This window comes from Neltuma alba, unplaced genomic scaffold (genome assembly GCF_004799145.2).
Source record: "Neltuma alba isolate B1F8T4 unplaced genomic scaffold, ASM479914v2 tig00012250_pilon, whole genome shotgun sequence".
In the NCBI taxonomy this organism is placed as follows: Eukaryota; Viridiplantae; Streptophyta; class Magnoliopsida; order Fabales; family Fabaceae; genus Neltuma; species Neltuma alba.
Window position 1 is genome coordinate 68,154 of NW_021636776.1, and position 19,857 is coordinate 88,010.

The 19,857-nt window shown below is 34.4% G+C and overlaps 2 protein-coding genes across 2 annotated transcripts; both read right to left on the bottom strand.

Moving 5' to 3' along the window:
* Positions 1-3,164: 3,164 nt before the first annotated feature.
* On the bottom strand, positions 3,165-6,992 carry LOC114725393 (BTB/POZ domain-containing protein NPY2-like). Its single transcript, XM_028911911.1, has 4 exons — positions 6,931-6,992; positions 6,213-6,282; positions 4,635-5,810; positions 3,165-4,070 (listed from the first exon to the last, which is right to left on the bottom strand). The coding sequence occupies exons 1-4, from the start codon at positions 6,990-6,992 to the stop codon at positions 3,507-3,509; spliced, it is 1,872 nt and encodes a 623-aa protein (XP_028767744.1). The 3' UTR covers positions 3,165-3,506.
* A 10,186-nt stretch (positions 6,993-17,178) lies between these two features.
* On the bottom strand, positions 17,179-18,486 carry LOC114725359 (zinc finger protein ZAT6). Its single transcript, XM_028911859.1, has one exon. It carries the CDS (start codon positions 18,167-18,169, stop codon positions 17,375-17,377), a length of 795 nt encoding a protein of 264 aa, XP_028767692.1. The 5' UTR covers positions 18,170-18,486; the 3' UTR covers positions 17,179-17,374.
* Positions 18,487-19,857: the final 1,371 nt, after the last annotated feature.

The window sequence follows — 19,857 nt, forward strand, 5'->3', positions numbered from 1 at the left end:
TACATTTACACGGATTCTGCTTGTACAGTCAAAATTTCTTCAACTAAGATCAGTGCCCGTTGGTATCTGCAAACACATGGGCAATAATTTATATTAATACGTAATTATCATCAGTTACTAGTGTTCATCCTCACAGAACGAGAAATTAAGTTGTATTTCACTCACAATAGTGTGTCTTTTCAAAGATTCTATAAGCATAAGATCTAGTTAAATGATTTGAGTTAATTAGTTAAGTTAGTTACTTGTAATAAATAGATATTGTCTTTCTTAAAATATCCTTGCTAACCATGTGTATATAGTTAGATTTACCATTTAATGAAATATTTAACATATACAACTATTATAAAGACTATCTTGAGAAAATAGATAAATATGAAAGACAAAATAGATTAAAATCTTATATTTAAAACTAAATGGAATATCAAATCAACTTTTATATTAAGTAACAGGAATAGTATCAATTGATGTAGATGTAGGAATTGTTATCCTAATTTGCTTGGTTATAGTTTTATATATGCATTTGAAATTTGCTATGCAAGTCCGAGAATATATAACTTTTGACTCAAAATGGCAGCTGGAAAAGTTGTGAGAAAATATATATTTAATTTCCTCCAAATCTAGATATAAGAATTAGATAATCCTGCAGAGAAAAAGTTAATTATTTATATAAAATGTATATTGATCTTCCTAAAACACTTTCTTTAATTATTTGCGTGAAAACTATCTCGCCATGAAAATCTTTTTAATATGTGCAATCCATAAAACTAATTAAAAAAATTATAAATTTAAGAAATAAAGTGAATTGAATTCTTACATTAAAAAAATAAATCTATTAGCTCCTATATTTATAATGGGAAATAGTTAGAGAGAAAGCAAAGTTTTAAATATGGAAAGGGAAAAATAAAAAAAAGGAACGAGGAAGGCAGGGGTTGGTCGGTTGATGGATGAGGATGAAGGCATAGGCATAGAAGTTACAGCCAGTCGAAGAATACAAGTGACGTGTCTGTCCAAAAATTAATGGACCACATTTGCATTCATATAATATTTAATTAGATTAATTTGAGAGAGATTAAAAAAAGTGGTTATTATATATATCCCATAAAATTAAAGAAAATTAATGTGCTTGTGGAGAATGGGATTCCATTTTGGTTAAAACTTTTGGAGCTTCCAGATTTTGGCTTCTTCCATCTCTCCCCCATTTGCCATTATTTTATTTACATTCTTTATTTTTATTTCCAGGGTCTTCCTCTTCCCCTTCATTATTAATATCATTTATATATATTAACTCAATACTCACTTCCCACTTAGCCTCGTGCTTACCACACATTATTAAATATTTAATTCTTTTTCACACCACCAATTTATCTGAATCATCCAAAGTTATAATATTCTTAACGACTAATTTCTTTTCACTATTTTATTTTTTTATTCATTTGTATCCTCTTGTTAAAATATTTTTACAGATTTTTTTAGTTATAAAGATTTAAAAATAAAATCCGACCTTACGTAGTTTACTAGTCTCAGAAAGAAGGACTATTATTGGCATCACATACCTTTTCATATTATAAACTTCTTCTGCCCCTTCAATGCATCAGGAAGACAAATGGGATTTGGAACTCAGAATTGGGCATCTTATTTTTTATACCTACATATTTACATATGCTTCAAACATATCTCAATTTACTTTCAGAAAATTAATGTGGAGTCTCATACAAACAATTTAATCACTAAAAAAAATTCATAATAATAAATTAGTAGTATGTAACGACAAGTTACGATATAAAAAATAATAGCAGGTACATATTTTTCACTTATTGCCATACTTTTTTGTGATTTAATTAGTATTTATATGAATTTCTCTTCTCATCTCTTTTTTTTTTCTCCTTTTTTAAGTGAATTGTGTTGTGAATCCATTCAGGTTTTGGTTGGTCTCAAAACTTAACGACATTTCTAGGGATATTACTATTTATTCATCAAAGTAATTTTCTTCTGTTATCTTATTTATGATCTCCTAATGCTCAGCTTTAACCCTTAAAGTCAAAAGAGCTAGAAGGTTTAGGAAAATTTTACCGCACTGTCTTAAATTACGATACTACTATATAGTTATTAATCCTTTATTTTGAAACTTTGATATTTCAAGCTTTTGCTCTCCAACAATATCTGAGTTTCTTTCGATAGGAACAACGTGAGGGTGGGTACGATTTGTACAATGGCTTCATTAATATAGTAAAAAAAATAGCATAGTAACAACTGGCTTAGCTAATTATTTACAGAATTTTTAATTTAAAATAGCGGTGATGCGCAATGATTATGCAGCCTAAAGACAAGTTAGAATGACCTTGTTTTTATTAATCTGAGAATTAATTAGTCACCCCACAATGGTTACTTAGTGTTTTACAGCCCTTCTGACGTTCATTTTAATGCATGCTTTCTGTGAATTTTGGGTTAGTGATTTTGTTCCTTTTGATATGTGCTGCGAGTTACTAATTAATGTAATACATATATAGAGTATTTTTTTAAATGATCTCGATTTAATAAATTTATAACCTTTTTTTTTAAAATGTGATTTTTGGTGTATTGCTTGGCTGTTGTCATTGTTGTGAAGCAGAAATGTTAATTTCTTTTGTCTGTGCTCTAAATTGGATTAGACTCAAGCAAATAGTTCTGTCCTGTTATGAAGCACATAAAAAAAAGTAATAATCTTAAAGAATCTACAGGTGGCTAGCTAATAATAATTCAGAAATTAACTGGCTTGATTTCTTGCTAAAATTCTCCCTCAGTTCTCTCTTCGCACTGTGATCCCCCAAAGCAGATTCCTATTATAAATCAAACCGGTCTCATAGCTAAATCCACAATGTTTATCGGACACTCTTGTCTTAAAGATGAGTGATCTTATAGCAAAAATGACAAGCAAAAATAATCAATTTTTAATTATAAATCAGTAGTTGAGAAACGTATATTAAAAAGAAAAAGAAAAGAAAGGCCTGAAAATGAAATAAAGTTTTTCTTTTGATTGCCTTGGCGTGTTGGGAGAGACTTCAAAAGTAATTAAGTTCAAGGTCCCTTCTAGCTAGTTGTTGAAAGAACAGTGCAGATCATCCGCATCCAAGTAGAAATCATACTACAGATTGAATCCTTAATCCTGCTCCCTCATACACTCTAACAAGGTGGGTTCTAACTTCTAAATACCCATCCCTTGTTGCTGGAAATTTTTTAATATAGAGGCAAAAGATATAAGGAGACCAAGATTATAAATCTTATTATTATTTGTTATTTCTGTCTCTGTCTCCGCTATCAGAGAGGGTTCCTTCACATTATGTGGACTTGACTGGGAACAAAAGTTTGAGTTTCAGCTAGTTTGAATAGAATGAATACCAAGGATCACATTATTTCCATCCTCAACAATTCTACTATCCCAAACTATATATACCTTGGTTTTTATACTCAATCCATAGACAAAACACCAATGTTGGCAACTAATGCATCAAAATGAATTCAATTCACCTTCAGGAAACTGAGTGCCTCCTGTTTCTGGAAGCTGTAGATTTGGCTTCTTCTGGGATAGCAGAACCATTACTCTCAGAGGAGTCGGAGCCACTATTATTTTCTCCAGCACCACTTTTGCTAACCCACAGCTTTATGAAGGACCTTTTTGATTTGAGCAACCCTTTCATCTTGCTCATGACAACCTTGTCTGTCATAGGTTTATTATTATTATTATCATCATGTCCATCTTTGTCTCTGGTGGATAAACTTAAGGATGCAACTTCCTTCCTCAATTCCTTCAGTTCCTCAGCTGTGGCAACATTATCTGAGTCATCTTCTGTGTTACTTGAACCACCATGGGTTCCACTGTTTATACACATGATGGTCCCTTTCAGCATATCAGGAGTGTTTGTGCCAGAAGTTGCAGCAGACCTTGCCTGCTCAAAATAGAGAACCTGCACAACCACACGCATCGGTAGCCTTTCATTTTGGACTGCATGCATGCAGGCATCAACCGATAGCTTCTTGCAATCCATGAGCTTGCATATCCCATTTCTCTCATCTTTGCTGATTCCTGGGTGCTCCTGTTTCCAAATGCAATAAAATTGAAGGGATGCCTCAGTTACTTTTTCACAATGATGTTAAGAATTAGGATAAAATTGCTGTTTCCCTTGATGTGGTTTGGCCTAAAAGTTGGTTTATTATGCATCCCTCCGATTGTTTGCCCTATTACCACTTGACCTCATTGTGTGTAACTTTTTTGTTCACCTTTTAACATAAATCAGAAATAACCATCTGGCTATAAACAATGGATATTTTTGTCGTTGAAAAGCCTGCACTTGTTGAACTGTTTCAAGATACAAGATAATCAGACTTTTTAACAAAGATTTTTTTTATTTTATCAGTTTAATATTTATCTAAGAACTTCATAGTTGGGTGATTGTGCAGGGCAGACCATAGGATGGCTAAATGAAATGCGTTCAACTACAAGGGGTAAATCAGACGCCCTTAAGCAGACATTTTATAGGATTAAAATGTGCTAAAACAAGACAGCATATGAAGGAATAGATTCTGTTTCTGTTATATGATGTCATATTTGGATCCGAGTAGAAGTCTTTTTTAAAGAATATCTTTTCAGGAACAATTACCTTAAGATACATATCAATGGCCCTGTAAAGTGCATCATGAGTAGGACGAGGTATGCCAGACACCAGTTCAGCAAGATCAACAAACTTCGATAATGGTAAATTGGGATCTTTTGAAATTTCAGCAAGGTATCCATCAACAAGTTTTGCAACCATCAACTTTGAACCTTCTGATAAAATCCCTGGCCTTGTTATCTCCTTGGGTCCGCTGCGTCCATCCTGTTCAATCTCAGCATTATGATCCTGCATTAAATATTCTATTACAATTTTCTTTACTATATTAACATCGTACATGGTAGCCTCCCCATCAGTTGATTGTACCAAAATATCACTAACAGAAGCCTCCTCCAATTGCCTCCCAATTCTCCTTACCAACTCTTCTTTAGTCATATCTCCTAAATCTACAAAAATGGCAGCCTTCAATAATTTGAGCAAGAACCTACAAGAAACACTTCCTTTCTCAGCAGGCAATAACCACACGATTGTTTCAGCTATTAAACGATGCTTTGACACATCCCAGTGGTGGATCATACCCTTGCTGAAATTAGGCAATCTACTGTTGGCATAAGCTTTCAAAGCTGCTCCAATCACTTCACCAGATAGAATTTTCTTTTTTATTATTTTGGTCATTAAAGACCTGTATAAATCGACTTCAAGTTCACATAAATCTTCAACCCACCAGTCTGCTGGCACATTACGAGTTCTACCTTCAGTCTGGTTTGAATCAATACCATTTTCCTGAGGGAGTTTCATCCTGTTATAGGAATAGGACCAATCAACTTTGGATACATCAAGACACACCTTACTTGCAATAGATTCAATGCAATGATTCACAATCTTTAAGTCATCAGCCAAAGGTAACATAGGAATTGAAGTCTGAAGAACAATGATAGAATCCTTCCAACTACGAAAGATGGTAGAACTAAGAAAGACATCAATCTTGTGAATGAGGTTCCCTTTCTCAATAGTCTCATGCATTCCAAGGTATTCTGCTGCACATCGAGCTGCAATTACATTGTAAGCATTGAGGGTAACAGTCATGCCATAGCAAAACTTGGCGCATATCTCAAAGGCAGAAGCACCTCCAGGAATTTCAGAAATTTGAACTTCATCTCCAGTGTCCAAATTACAGGTGGTGGCCAACTTCTGCAAGTGAGCACTCTTTGACAGGAGAGGGAACTACGTAGAGGGTTTCAGTGTATATTAGTAAATATGATGAAATATGGATCCAACCAGATTGATATGTTTGTAACAAAACAAGCCCACTTTCCCCAAAGGCAACAATATGTTTCAAATACTGATTGGGCTACCAAATTTTGAAGAAAACCAAACTGCAATTTGGAACCTCATTAGGAAGGTCTTAGAATTAGTTTAGAGCTTACGTGATTGTAATGGTGATAAAAATACATATAATTCGTGATAAAAATGCATGTAAGATTTTTCATTTCAACAAGTATTAGCAAAAGAGAACTAATAGTGTTTTGCAATGGATTTTGGGGCTACAGAACAAGATACCACTTAAAAATTGGCTAGACGTTCTCATTTCGGGGACTTGAAAAAGCTTGTTAAGATGGGGTATACCTTGTGTAAATAAAACTTTATATCACCGACAGTAACAATGATATCTGATGCCAAATCACTTGCCACAAACCTGCACAAGATATGCATTCTGCTAAGCACTCTACTCTTTAGTTACATAAAAATAAAAATCAGACCCAGAAGAGGCAGAGTTTTCAAGTTATTTGGCTTTGTCAAGGAGCTAGTTGAGTAGTTAAAAGCACTGTTCTTTTTCTTCTATACTCTAAAATGTCTAATTCAACGCCAAAACAAAAAGGGAGAAAAACAATGGTGAGATGATTATGAATTTGTAGTTACAGATGCCAAATTCCAAGGCAAAATTCTTGTTTCTTAGGTTGATATTAAACCGCTATACTGAGGCTTCAGAAATCAGAATACTAATGTTAGGCATGAATTGCTTCGTAAATCCGCTTTTCCCAAGATCCAATTTGGACTCAGCAGGAAAGCTAACTAGCATCAATATTCTCTGAACTCCTTGATTTCACGGTACATTATGAAGCATTCTCCACCCTATATTTAATACTCTCCCCTATCACCTAAGCTGAATCCAATTCCTACCTAATTCCTTGTCAATTACAGCTGCTTCATGCAGACCATGAATCTAAGTTCAACAAATGATCTGAAGAACATACACAGAGAGATGTATTCCATTTACCCAGGCAAAGAGTTAGGTTAAGCCCGTCCTACAAAATCCTATACACGAAAGAAGTATGTAACTCACCTAGCATTGTTTCCATCAGTCTGGAAGGTATCTGGCTTGGAACCAAGTTTCATAAACTTCATCTTAAGATCACTTTTAACAATTCAAACAAAACTTGCCCACTAATGAATTGTTAATTGCTAAATCCAGTGAGTCATGGCCACCCCCACTAAAAATGAGCCTGAGTTCTATAATCACTTCCCGGAAATGGAAAAGAGTACCCCAGAAGTGGTGGCGGGACCAAGTCACTAAACATATTTTAAATCTCAATTATAAGAGAAAAGAAGGATTTGTAGCAGAGCAATGATTGTTACTACCGAATCTTGACAGCGAACAAAGCAGAAGATGAATTTTTAAGAGGGATAACAAGATGGGATGGTCCATTTTTTTTTATTCAAAAGTTCTCCTAAATGGAAAGGGACCCTAAGAAGAGATTGTTTCCTTGGTCGGCGGCAAAGCCCACCAAGTCCGGGCACACCAAGTCAGCTAAGCAGACATAACCAACAGAATAACTAAACTAAATATTTCTCAAAGCAGAGACACCAGCAAGCACAAATCTGACTCCACCTCGCTTGCCCACAATACAAGTGCTTGGTGGTCGTCAAGATTAACTGAGTTAATTATCTTGTTTTTTCAGTTCTAGTGAAATATTTTCTTTGCCTCTTAGCGACCTTTAAAGCCAAAAAGACTCACACCAAGACCTACGGTGGTTTAAAGCTTCAAGTTCCAAGTCCAACATCATACAAATATTTATAATTTTCCATCGGATTCACTGTTGAAGTTTGAAACCCGCCAACTGGGGACAGCACATCGGCATCAGGTGAAACAAGCACCAAAACGGTAGACAATCAGCATCTTTTGCAGAGCATGAAATAAATAAACAAGATCCTGAATATGGAATTATTGTAATAATGCAAATCTCTCAAAGCAGCCACGCGCCACTGTATCATTAACAAATCTGAGCTGGAATCTCATGATGCAGTATTCTTCCGGTCTTAAACATAATATTCATTTTATAATAAAAATTACGCTATAAAATGAGTATAATATTTAGAACTAAAGAAGTATTATTTTTTATTTAGAGGCGTTGTAACAATTAATATTAGTCATTTGATCCCATCATGCTTCAATATTGATAATATATTCTTCCATGTTTGTACAGGGTTTCATTTCCAAAATTTTTTTGATTTCATTATAAGGTTGCAAAAGAAAAAATGATTTATACATGAGATTTGTTTTCTTAACAGTGTAATATCACTCTATCAACATGATCAATCATGCACTTACTTTAAATATTAATAATTTACCTTGATAAAACGATAAAGTCGCATCGATTATTATGAAATTCACTAGTGTTGGCCAAAAAAAAAACAAAAGAAAGGAAATTATTCACTTGTGAAATACTCCTCATGTCTTTAATATAAGACCTATTTAACTAATTTGATTAGATTAAAAAAATTAGGTAAGTTAGTTAATTATAAGAAATATGACATATTTTTTTTTCTAAAATACCATAATCATCTTTTTTTAACATCCTCCCTTCCTCTTCTACTTGATTATGATTGAGGAAATATCCATATATATAATTTAGGAAAAATTGGTAAATAGAGGTAGGTTTTATATTTAGGACCAAAATTAACTCAATAATTAAGGACCGGAGGAGTATTTTGGAATCCTTGGAGAAAATATTCACTTGCCAGAATATTGTTGGATTTTTGTTGTGTTGGGTGGCTGGTAATATTCTTGCAATCTGGGTGGAAAATATTGCCGGAATATTTTTGGAGCTGCTGATTAATATGGTTCCAATGAGAATTTTCTCTCTCTCTCTCGCTTTCCTTATTTTGTTGCTTCTGTAAAAGAAAGAGTGACAGCTCGTTGTCTAGCGGTGTAAGGACTGCTGAATCCTTTTGGGTCTCGAATTTGAGTTACTTGGGAAGTATTCATAAGAGATTATTCGGCACTTGAAATCTTTTTTGTTTTGCTCTTATATACCTTAGAAATTTATTTTCATGACAAAAATATTTTGACTATTATCCGCATAATTTAAGGATCAAATTTAACAATGGATAACAGTTAGAATATTATTAATCCTTAAATAAAAAGAGTACAAACCATAAAATCTAGACAGAACTAGATGAACTACGAAAACAAGAGTCTGGACGAAATCAGAACGTCCATAACAGTACGTCAAAGGGAGGTAGATATTTAAAATTAAAAAAAAAAAAAAAGATGCAAACTGAAGAGAGAAAGTATTTGTGACCTGAAGTACGTCAAACGGATTGTAAAGGCAAGAGCACGTGCATAACAGTACGTCAAGGGTAGGTAGATATAAAAAAAAAAAAGAAAAAATGCAAACTGGAGAGAGAAAGTATTTGTGACCTGAAGTTTGGGTTGTATGAGATAGATGATGAACATGACTATTAGAGAGAATTTAATTGTGATAGGCAGAATGAACATCTTTTTTCTTTTTTTTTTGTCATGGAAGTTGTGAGTTTTGATGCCATGTTAGAACTTGAAGGATTGAAAGTTGAGGAAAATAGCTTTAGAATATTATTAGAGTGGGGAAGCTTGAAGACACATTTACGACAACAACCAAACATGAATCGTCGGAAGCTTCCTTTACTTGGGTTCTAGATCCTGCCTCCTCTGCTAAAAAAATATGACAGTTAGCGTAAGGGATGAGGTCATCCCCATGTGTACACTGGAGGCCCGCCCATATGTGGGTTGCTGAGACCGAAAATCAGATTTGGGATAGTCATCCTGGGAATAGTAAATGAGTGATACGAATCGGAAACGAAATGCAAAATGATATCCGACCCGATTTGGAAAAATGTTGACTTGGACCATGTTAACCGATTGGTTAGCTCGCTGCTTTGGCCAAACCACCAATCACAGAGAAGAGAAAAGGGATGGAAAAAGCATACCAGACGCAGCGTCACAATCACCGCTATCAGATGCATGAAGGTCTCTTGCGTGGCTAAAGCAAGGGTAGGCTCGAGGAGTTTCAATTGAGACCAATACACTTGACCATTGCTGCTGCAATCGCCCAGCAAAAGCATATGCTTATCGCTGTAAGTCACCTACCAACACTAAAACCTCAACCACTCATGACACACACCTATACCGGGCATACCCTCCCAGGAGGTGGAGAGTGGCACCGGAAACTTAGTCGACAAAGAGGCCGAATGATCTTTGCCCGAGATTACTACCATGCTAATGAACCTCATTCAATAGCACAGATTCCTGTGCTAATGGACCTCATTAATGTCGCACTAATACTGAAGTCAGAGCCTGCTGCATTCACTTTTAAAAATTATTAAACAATAAGTATATACACATCCGATTCTTAATATAAGACATATTTAACTAATTTGATTAGATTAGGAAGGTTAGGTAAGTTAGTTAATTATAAGAAATATGACTTGTTTTCCCTAAAATACCATAATTATCTTTTTTAATATCTTCCCTCCATCTTCTATTTAATTATGATTGAGGAATATCCGTAGGGTTGATTTAGGAAAAATTTGATAAATATAATAAATATGTCTTATATTTAGGATCAAAATTAACTCCACAATTAGGTCCTATATTAAGAACCAGAGGAGTAATTCAATTTTTCTACCAAAAAAAAGATATATTCAAAAAATTATTTTAAAAATAATAAATGTACTGAAAACTATTTTTGTTTTTTTTCTGAGTAAACACATATATCCTTCTATTAGAAGCAATCTTATTCGAGACACTATCATAAACTGAATATGGGTACCTCTTTTTGTAGAAGTTTGAATCTTAGTTCACTATATTATGAGCACTAGTTCTTTCTACTCGACTCAACTCCCATTGGTTAAAATATTTCAAGTTGCTAACATGTGCTTTAGATGTTTCCTATAACAACTGGATTTGGGCTAAATCGTGGCCCATATAACCCGGGGCCACAAGCCCCATTTTGGGTTTTCAGAAAATGAAAATGTTCCTTTCGGCAGAAGAGCGTGAAAATGGCTACCACTTGTCATCCCCGTCGGCTTCAGACCTCTTGAATAATTTGAATGCTGAAATAAAATTAAGGAATCCAAATTAATAAAAACACTGATTTAATCAAACGTAGAAATAAAATATGTGTGTTTCAATTGATGGATCAACTTGTTACCCTGTCAAAATTTCCAGATGTTGCTAGGTTTTTCCACAACGATAAACACGTGTGAAATTTCCTAGATATATAATTAAAAAATAATTCCCATTTGAAAGGGAAAGCATTGAGTTTGAAATGTTGTATTTTGAAGGATGGTAGCTGAACCTCTCATTCTCTCAAGACATGTCAAATCGCAAATGCAAAAATTAAAATAAATTAAGTGAAACATATATATTTTTTCTGGGGCCAGTAATTAACCAGGGCGTATTAACTACTAATAAATAATAATCAACATAAATCATGCTTAACATGATAGTCTCGTCTTCAACATGTTCACACGTGAGGCTGCTTAAGCACCTAACCCCTGGATAATAATAATGGATTATAATTAGTGGGTACGTTGTCATGTATAACAGCAAATCATGCAACAACTTGATGGATTATTTATTCATTGCAACAAGAGGAAAAAAAATCAATTTAGGTAAGAATCAGATACAAATGTGGAATATCTTTTACTCTTTTTTTTTTGGTTGGAAGAATTTCTTTTACTTTACCTACGTAGAAGCAAGAGATGAATCCAACGTAGTGAGTGCTTTAAATAATACTACTTATCATTTTTAATATAAGAATTAGATTATTAATTTATAAATATAAAAAAATTAAGTTAGCTATTCATATTTCATAAAAAAAATGTGTTTTAATTTTCTTAGAATACTTTTTAATAATGTGGGGAGGACTCACCCTAGGCTCGGTACTTTAAATAGAATATAAGCTGAAGTGTATTGTTTATTACTCACGAATATTATAATTTCTTTTTTTATAAATTTTACTTTGATATGTATAGAAATATGACCACAGAACTTTTTATATTTTATATGGATGCTGATTTAGAGATAAGTAAGGCCTAACTGCCAGATCGAGGATCTGATTCCCCATAAAACCTCTTGTAATAATAAAAATAGGGAAAATTTCTGATTAAATAAAGGGGAAAAATTATATCAAAAAAATATATGTGGGAAAAAAAGGGGGGGACGACAAGTGTTATGATGAATTATTTCAAGCGCAAAACGGAATTTAATATATATTAATTTCAATATTAAAATATCTTAGAGTGGCATAATCCTAAGCTCCCCTAGATACTGAAACAATACCTGTGTAACGAATCATGGATCTGATAAATTGATTAGAACCCAATAAAGTGTTTGTGGCTCCATGGGGCAATAAAAATACACTTAATTACAATTATTGAACTACCGTTTTAGTTTAGAATTGGCTAATAGTGCGTGTAGAGAAAGAGAGTTTCATTTCGAAATCAATTTTCGTGCTCATTGTAGAGATGAGTATCAGTCATGAGCACTATGATAGTCATTCCTGCGGTGAAATTTAAAACATTCATATACAATTTTAATGGTCTAAATTTAAAATTTTTAACTAGTGATTTTAAAATAAAAAAAATTAAAAACCTTACAGTTAAGAGGTTACATTTATTTTGAATTATGTACCTATTAAAAAAATATTTTTAAAAATAAAATATTAAATATTGAATTTAGGCCATCTATATTAGATTTGAATGATTGATATTTGATAAGCAGTCATTGCGATAAGCACTAAAAGTGGTTCCGTTTGATTTCATGTTAGAAGAGTGTTCTTATAACAATAAAAATTAAATCTAGCAGAAGGGGCTATCTTTACTGAGAAAGGCTTTTATATTTAATACTTAATAGTGTTTTAATAAAATTGTCTTTAATAAAAAAATACCTATGCTCGGCAGGAGGAAAAAAAACTGGGAGGGAGAGAGGGAGGGTGCTTTTGTTGGTAATTGTTAACGGAAAGACTCAGTAACTCCCTGTCTACCACCAAACACGATGGCCATGGACGACCATGCCTAACACTCTCCGAAAGCAACCGAACAAGCTGATTAATCATTCTCCATTTTTAATTAATTAGATCATTTAAATCTTTTTGGGCTTAATTAAAAATAACCAACTATTTGTAAACTAGTGCAAGGCTGCTAACTGAATTATTATAATCAATCATTTTTCTTAGTTATTATTTTCGGGGATTTGACCTGATCTATATAGTCAGTTGTACTTACTTGATCACAATATATATAATAAAAATCGTAAATAAAGTTGAAAAATATAAATAGAGAACGAGAAGATGAAGCATAAAAAAAATAAGATTATTAAAAAAATTAAATGATAAATGAAGGATGTAATTAATTAAAGTGCTATTTCTGTCACGTTTTTTGTGCTGCGTCTTCCTGGTTTGTCTTGGTCTTCATTTCCAAATGCCCATATCACTATCCATTTCACTTCTCACATCATTAATTTACTCATATAATAACGACGATAATGTCGTTTCTTGAACGAGTGGTTAATCGGAAGAGTAAAAAAAAGTCACTAATAGTACGTAGTAAACTGCAATTTTTCTTGGTGAAGAAGCAAATTTTTTTTTTTAAAAGGGAAAAGGTGAAATTAAAGAAAGATAAAAATTGCCATTTGTATCATCTTATCTTTTTTGGCTTTTTTGAAAACGTCTCGTCTTATCATCTAACTTAAAGCTTCTGGATCATAGCCTTTTCTCCATCTTTTTCTTAGACTTTTACACGAAGCAATCTCTCAATTATGAGACTATAATTATGCATGCACATACGTAATTATCTCTCATTAATCCAAATTTGCATGAGATTATAGCAAATATATGTACTTGTGAGTCTATCCAGCCCGATGGCTCACAAATTAGTTTAGTTTAATAATTCAGAATCCGTATATATCCAAGGAGGGATTAAGAAACAAAAGGATGATTTCTTTCATTATTCTTTCAGGAAACATGTCAATGAAGAACAAAATTATAAATGAATGTCCATTAATTAGGATCGTCTAAACAAGAAAAGAAAAGTAGAGCAAAATTCTAAAATATCTCAATGAAGATAAAAGGAAAAAAAAATAAAAGTCTGATGTAAATTGAGTGGTAGATTCGCATAAAGATGAAGATTCAGTGTACTATGTAAGTTGCTTACAAAACTTGTCTTCCTCCTATTCCCTGGCTAGACTTTAATTAAGAAGCAGCCTGCGACTGACATGGCTTTTGATTTTGTTCAAGTTAATCAACAAGATTAAAAGAATACAGAAAGGATGTGCTGGCTACTATACTTCATATAAGAACTAGTTTGACTAATTTAAGTAATTTTAAAAAAGTAATTAAATTAGTTATTTATAATAAATAAGTGTTGTATTCTGTAAAATATCTTACTAGCTATGTGTATTAACTAGAATTACCATTTAATAAAATTTTTAATATGTGCGGTTATTATAAGGATTATTTTGAAAAATAGATAAAGATGAGCGATGAAGTAAATTAAAATATCATATTTAGAAATAAATTAAATGTTTTATATTAAAAATCGGAGGTATTATGTAATACTCCCTCCGTTCCTTATTATAAGAGACATTTGATGCTTATGGCATGTTCCTATATATAAGAGACACTTAAAAGTTGTCTCTACTTTTTGTACTAATTTTCTATTTTACCCATATTTATTGTCTCCAACTCACACACTCTCTCCCTCCTACTTCTCTTCTTTCAATAATTTAATTGTTCTCTCATGCTATCTCCCCTTATTAATGAGGGTATTTTTGGAAAAAAAATATTTTTTACACATTAGTTGTTCTTAACTAATTTTAACTACTTTTTAATCAACGTAATTTGGTTATTTGTCTCTATAATAAAGAACGGAGCGAGTAAGTAATAACAGAAAGAATATTCGGTGGTGTTAGAGCAGTATTGGCGGCAAGAATTAAGGAATAAAGAGTGTGATTAGGGCTCAGTGAGAGATTAACTTGAAGAAGACGCTAGTAGGCTTTGAGACGCGTTGAAGTCACAAATTGGTACGCGTCCACCTCCACCTCCTTATTAACAACGCGTAAGCCTCTTCACTACTTCACATACTATTCAACGCTTTCCTTAACTTTATCACCACCACGTACTCTCAAACTGCCTTCAACTATACCATTTATTATTATTATTATTATTATTATTATTAAGAATTACAATAAAGTTTTAAGAAAAGAAAGTACTAGTTACTAATAACTCTCTGTTTATGTTATCATTCAGATTTTTTTAAGTAATGATATTCTTTATTTAGGACTAAAAGCAATTCTCTGTAGTGACGTAACTGTAATCTGCATTGGTCCAAAGCCACGTTAAGCAATCCCCATCTGCCCTTGCCTAATCGTTTCACACAATTTTGGTCCCAAGAAACTTAATTGGATCATCTTGGTCTGATATATAAAATACGTGTGCAATTATTGTGGCCTGTTTATAAATCAAGTAAAAATTAATTTATTTAAGTCCAAATTGTTATGTTAGTTGGGTGCATTAATCTATCAAATAAGTATGAGGCGGCGCACATTAATTATTTTCCCGTTCAGTTCAAAAATATTTTTCTGATGCTATTTATAAGGTACTTCTAGCATGTTTTATATAGATCAAGAAAAATTTTAAACTTCATTAACTCTCATTTAAAATAAAATAACTTTTTGACTTTATTTCTATTTAATATACATTATATCTTATATAAACAAAGTCCATACAATAATAAATGATGGGTAAAATTATATATCCATACAAAAAATTTCTCTCAGTGCTCTATAAATAGGATCAGAGGAGTAGATCTTCATGAAATTACTATTTCCCCATTAGAATGTGCTCGTTTTGTTTTAATTTCTTAATGGATAATCATATGGTACACTGAAGTTGGCTTTGTTTGATACTTTCCAGATGCCAAGGGAAAAATAAAGCAGACTAAACTACTAAACTATTAGTAATAAATAGATATCTAGTTAATGGCCTATGAGTATTGAGGATGAGTACAAAGACAAAGACTTTTGGATATATAAATTAGTGGGTAAGTATAATTTCGCCAACCCAACAAGTAGTGAGAGTGTCCCTAATTAAGCCAAATGCTCAAAGTGTTTTATTTGAAATTAAACTTGGTATAATGATTCCAACATGTTGATTAGAGACAGCAACCACATGGGAAGGTTTTGGTTCAACCCACCTTCCCCATTACCCTAACGTGCCTATATATGCCTCATTAATAATTTATATACTTTTTCTTTGCTTTATCTTTTGATTAATAATTGTTCCAATCTGTTTAGATTCCATTTTTACTACTAATGTAAAGCATAATAATTAAGTTACCATAATTACAAAAAAAATGAATGAATAATGCTAACAAGTGGTGACAATTGACTAGCAATATAATGGAATTGTTCTTTGTTAATGTTGTTGGTATATTAATTGAGGTTCACGCGGCTGCTGAATTTTCGTTTTTTTTTTTTTGGAGAGAGAAATTTCCACAAGATTTGGTTATTCATATTGAAAAAGACTTTGACTTCATCTAAGCTTCCATGGTCAATATTCATCAATAACTTTATAATGCCAACCCATCATTAATAGGTATCCCTTTCCTCTTTTAATTTTTCTCCCTTCCTCTTTTTTGAGAGAAATATCATTGGGTCAATAAATAAATAAATAAATAATTTCAAGTCCTGTTTATCATTTAATAGCGTGTTGTTATTTGCTAATTGCCCACGAAAGGGGCAAATTCTGAAAGTGGAATATTGGCTTAAATATACTTTTGCTCAGAACATAAAAGGTTGTTCTTATGGCATGGGGGTAAAATCATAAATTCATAAAGTTATCTGAACTTAGTGGCATCCTTTATGTAGTCATTCTCATTCTTAACATAGATTGCTGTTTTTCTCCCAAAGACCGTACATTTGGTTAACCGATCTTTGTACTTTTCAAGTACACAAAAGGGGGGGAAAAAGGAAAATCCGATGTGTTTTCTTCCTCATTGGTCCCTGTGACTGTAAAAGAAAATATTCACTTCATTCTTTTGCACTAACGAAAGTGATTCTTTCCTCTTGGCTGCTACCTAAAGTGAGGTTCTACTAATCCAGATTATCTTGATGATCTTCTGAAGAAAAAAAATAATTAAATTGGTTTATAATATTTATATTATCGTTCTTCTCATTAAAAATAAATAAATGAACATTTAAAAATGATTAGTTAACTATTGCATGGGTGGGGGTGAGGGGAATCTCAGACAATAATGAATGAGAACGTGAATGTAAATAAAAACGAGAGCGGTAAATTTATTTGATGCCAAAAAAGCAATGAACAAATATGTCTGTACAGAGAGTAACGAGAAGAAGCCACAAGTGAAAAAGAAATCAAAGTCTGTCTGATCCTAATCAATCAATAAAGAAACTGATATTACAAATCAATTCATCAATTCATTCACTGTATTCTAACACAACAACCCTATCAATTCTGCAACAACGCAGACGACGGTGGCTTTACATCGTCTGCTTCACTCGGAAAAAGCACCCGACTTCTCTTCTTGCCGGCTCCTACCGGCAACGGACTCTCCACCTCTTGCTCTACGCCCATCTTCATCCCAGATTCGTCTCCGAATCCTGCCGGGGATAAGTCCATCAGCGGTGCCGGCAGGTTTAGGTCGAACCCGCGGAGGCTTACAGTAGACGCAGCGCCTCCCTCCGATGAGGACACACCGGCGCCGGCGCTGCTGCTGTTTGCGTTGCCGCCGTCGTAGTGGCATCTCTTGTGTCCACCCAAGGCCTGACCGGTAGGGAAGACCTTGTGACAGATGGAACACTCGTGCATCCTTCCTGTGCCAGCACCAGAGGAAGTGGAAGCGTTGTCGGCGGCGGTGGAAGCGTTGGCGGTGGACTCCGAGGAGGACTTACGGTGGCTCGCCTTGTGGCCCCCGAGCGCTTGGTAAGAGGAGAAGACTTTATTGCAGACGGTACACCTATGAGAGGGCTTCACAGGATTAGGAGGCGACGGTGAAGGAGAAGGACGCGGCGGAGAGGAGGAGGAGGAGGCGGCGGCGTTGTTGTTGTGGCCGCTTTGGGCGAGCATTATGAGACAGAGAGCAAGGTACTCTTCCTCAGAAGGAGGGTTATTGGAGTCAAAACGAGGTCGTTTGGTTCGCTTGCCCTTAGCCCAGTGAAGATCAAGCTCCTCGTCTTCTTCCTCGTGCTTGTAGGTGAAAGAAGTCGGAGCAGTAGTGGGAGAATTGAGAGCCTCTAAAGCCATTCTTATTGGAGAGAGAGTGAAGGGTAAGAAGTGTATCGGGAATCTGGAATTAGAAAGAAGAGTGAATGAGGAAGTGGGGGTGTGAAGCAAATGAATTTATAGTAGGAGAAGCTGAACAAATGAAGGAAGGAAGCAAGCAAGAAGATAGTAGGTGGAAGGTTGTGTTTTAGAGAGAGAAAGAGAGAGTGAAGTGGGTCAAATAAGGAAGAGAGAGGGGGGGAGAGAGAGAAGACTTTTTCCAAGTCAAAACAAAGGTACGTGAAGGGGGTCTGCGTTTTTTTAAAACACACGGATACACCCAAACACGAAATGAGAACGGGGAAGGGAAAGTCAAAATTCAATTGTTTGGATGCGTGCAAAACACGGTTTTTTTTTTTGTGGGATTACTTCGCGAAGGAAAGAAGGAAGGAAGCTGAAGGGAAAGGAAGGGAAGGGAAGAAGAATGTTGTTTGTTTGCGTTGGAGTTACTTTGTGGTTAATTAAGTGAGCTATCTCTCACCTACGTCTTTCTTATTTCAACGTAACCTTGTGACTTGTTCCGCAAATATCTCCCCTCCTCCCAGCATTTTTGTTCCTCACTCAACTACTACTACTTTTCGTCCATAACCAAATCAAAGCTCAAACCAAATCAGCAATTACCCAAGAGGCGTCTCTAATTAATATATAATTTGATTCTTCAAATAACCAGGTTATTGAGACAAAGCTGATAATTAACGAGCTAAATCGTCCGCGGCATGATGATTACGAGTTTAATTTTGTTTCAAAATTAAAGTTACTGTATATAATTCAGTGGGTAAAATATAGTGTTAGCTTAATTAGACTAATCTGAGGCTTGTCTTGTGGTGATATGATTAGAAAAGTAGAGGAGGCGGAAGGGAACGGTATAGAGTTAGAGTCATGCGTGAGGGAAGACTAACGTCACGCGCCTCAGTCACGCCCTGTTTGGCGGTGCCCACTCTCTTAATTCTTTTAATCACTGGTTGGCAGTCTCACATTTGGCCACTTGGGGATCCAGCTAATTCCTCCAACATCATCCTTACTTGCCCCCGCGCCCCCCCTTTATTTATTTAATCTTTTAAAAAATTTATACAGAAAATTTAAAAAAAAAAAAAAAAACCTTCATGGCATCTCTCTCTAGCATTCTCTAATAATTGATCCAGGTTACCAGGTATTCTAATTTCCCGATTTATGGTGGCAATTATATTGAGATTTCCGTCTTTATATGTTTTTATTTAATTTAAAGTAAAGAAACGAAGAGTGTGGGCGTGAAGAGAGGAACAGGACATGAGCCGTAAGGGAGGGACCATGTGGCGACACGTGGCGGTGGAGATCTCTGAGTTCCAGTTAAAATACTCGCTGTTCCACGTGGGGGCTAACCGACAAGCCGTTGATAGTTAATGATCCACTGATTTGCCTCAACAGTGCGGCTTACTCCTTTCATCCTCATCCGGCACGAAACATTACAAGCGAGATATATTTTCTTTAAAAAAAAATTAAAAGCCGTCCAAATCGGCGGTGTAGCTGACATGGTGCCACGTGGAAAGTTCTAGATGCTTCACCCTGACACGATTCAATCCTCTCACGAATTTTCTCTCAAGCAAGTGACCATTCTAGTGGTTGTTCCTTCTTGCACTATCCATGGATGATCTCATCGTGGTTATTCTTTACGTAGCTTTATATCTTTTCGG

Bases quoted from the DNA above. Each gene is read 5' to 3' on its own strand.
- LOC114725393 (XM_028911911.1), bottom strand. From the start codon at position 6,992: ATGAAGTTTATGAAACTTGGTTCCAAGCCAGATACCTTCCAGACTGAT. The intron at 5,811-6,212 runs GTATACCCCATC...CCCTCTACGTAG, and splicing joins TAAAGTTTTATTTACACAAG to TTCCCTCTCCTGTCAAAGAG. The intron at 4,071-4,634 runs GTAATTGTTCCT...ATTTGGAAACAG, and splicing joins CCATTGATATGTATCTTAAG to GAGCACCCAGGAATCAGCAA.
- LOC114725359 (XM_028911859.1), bottom strand. From the start codon at position 18,169: ATGGCTTTAGAGGCTCTCAATTCTCCCACTACTGCTCCGACTTCTTTC.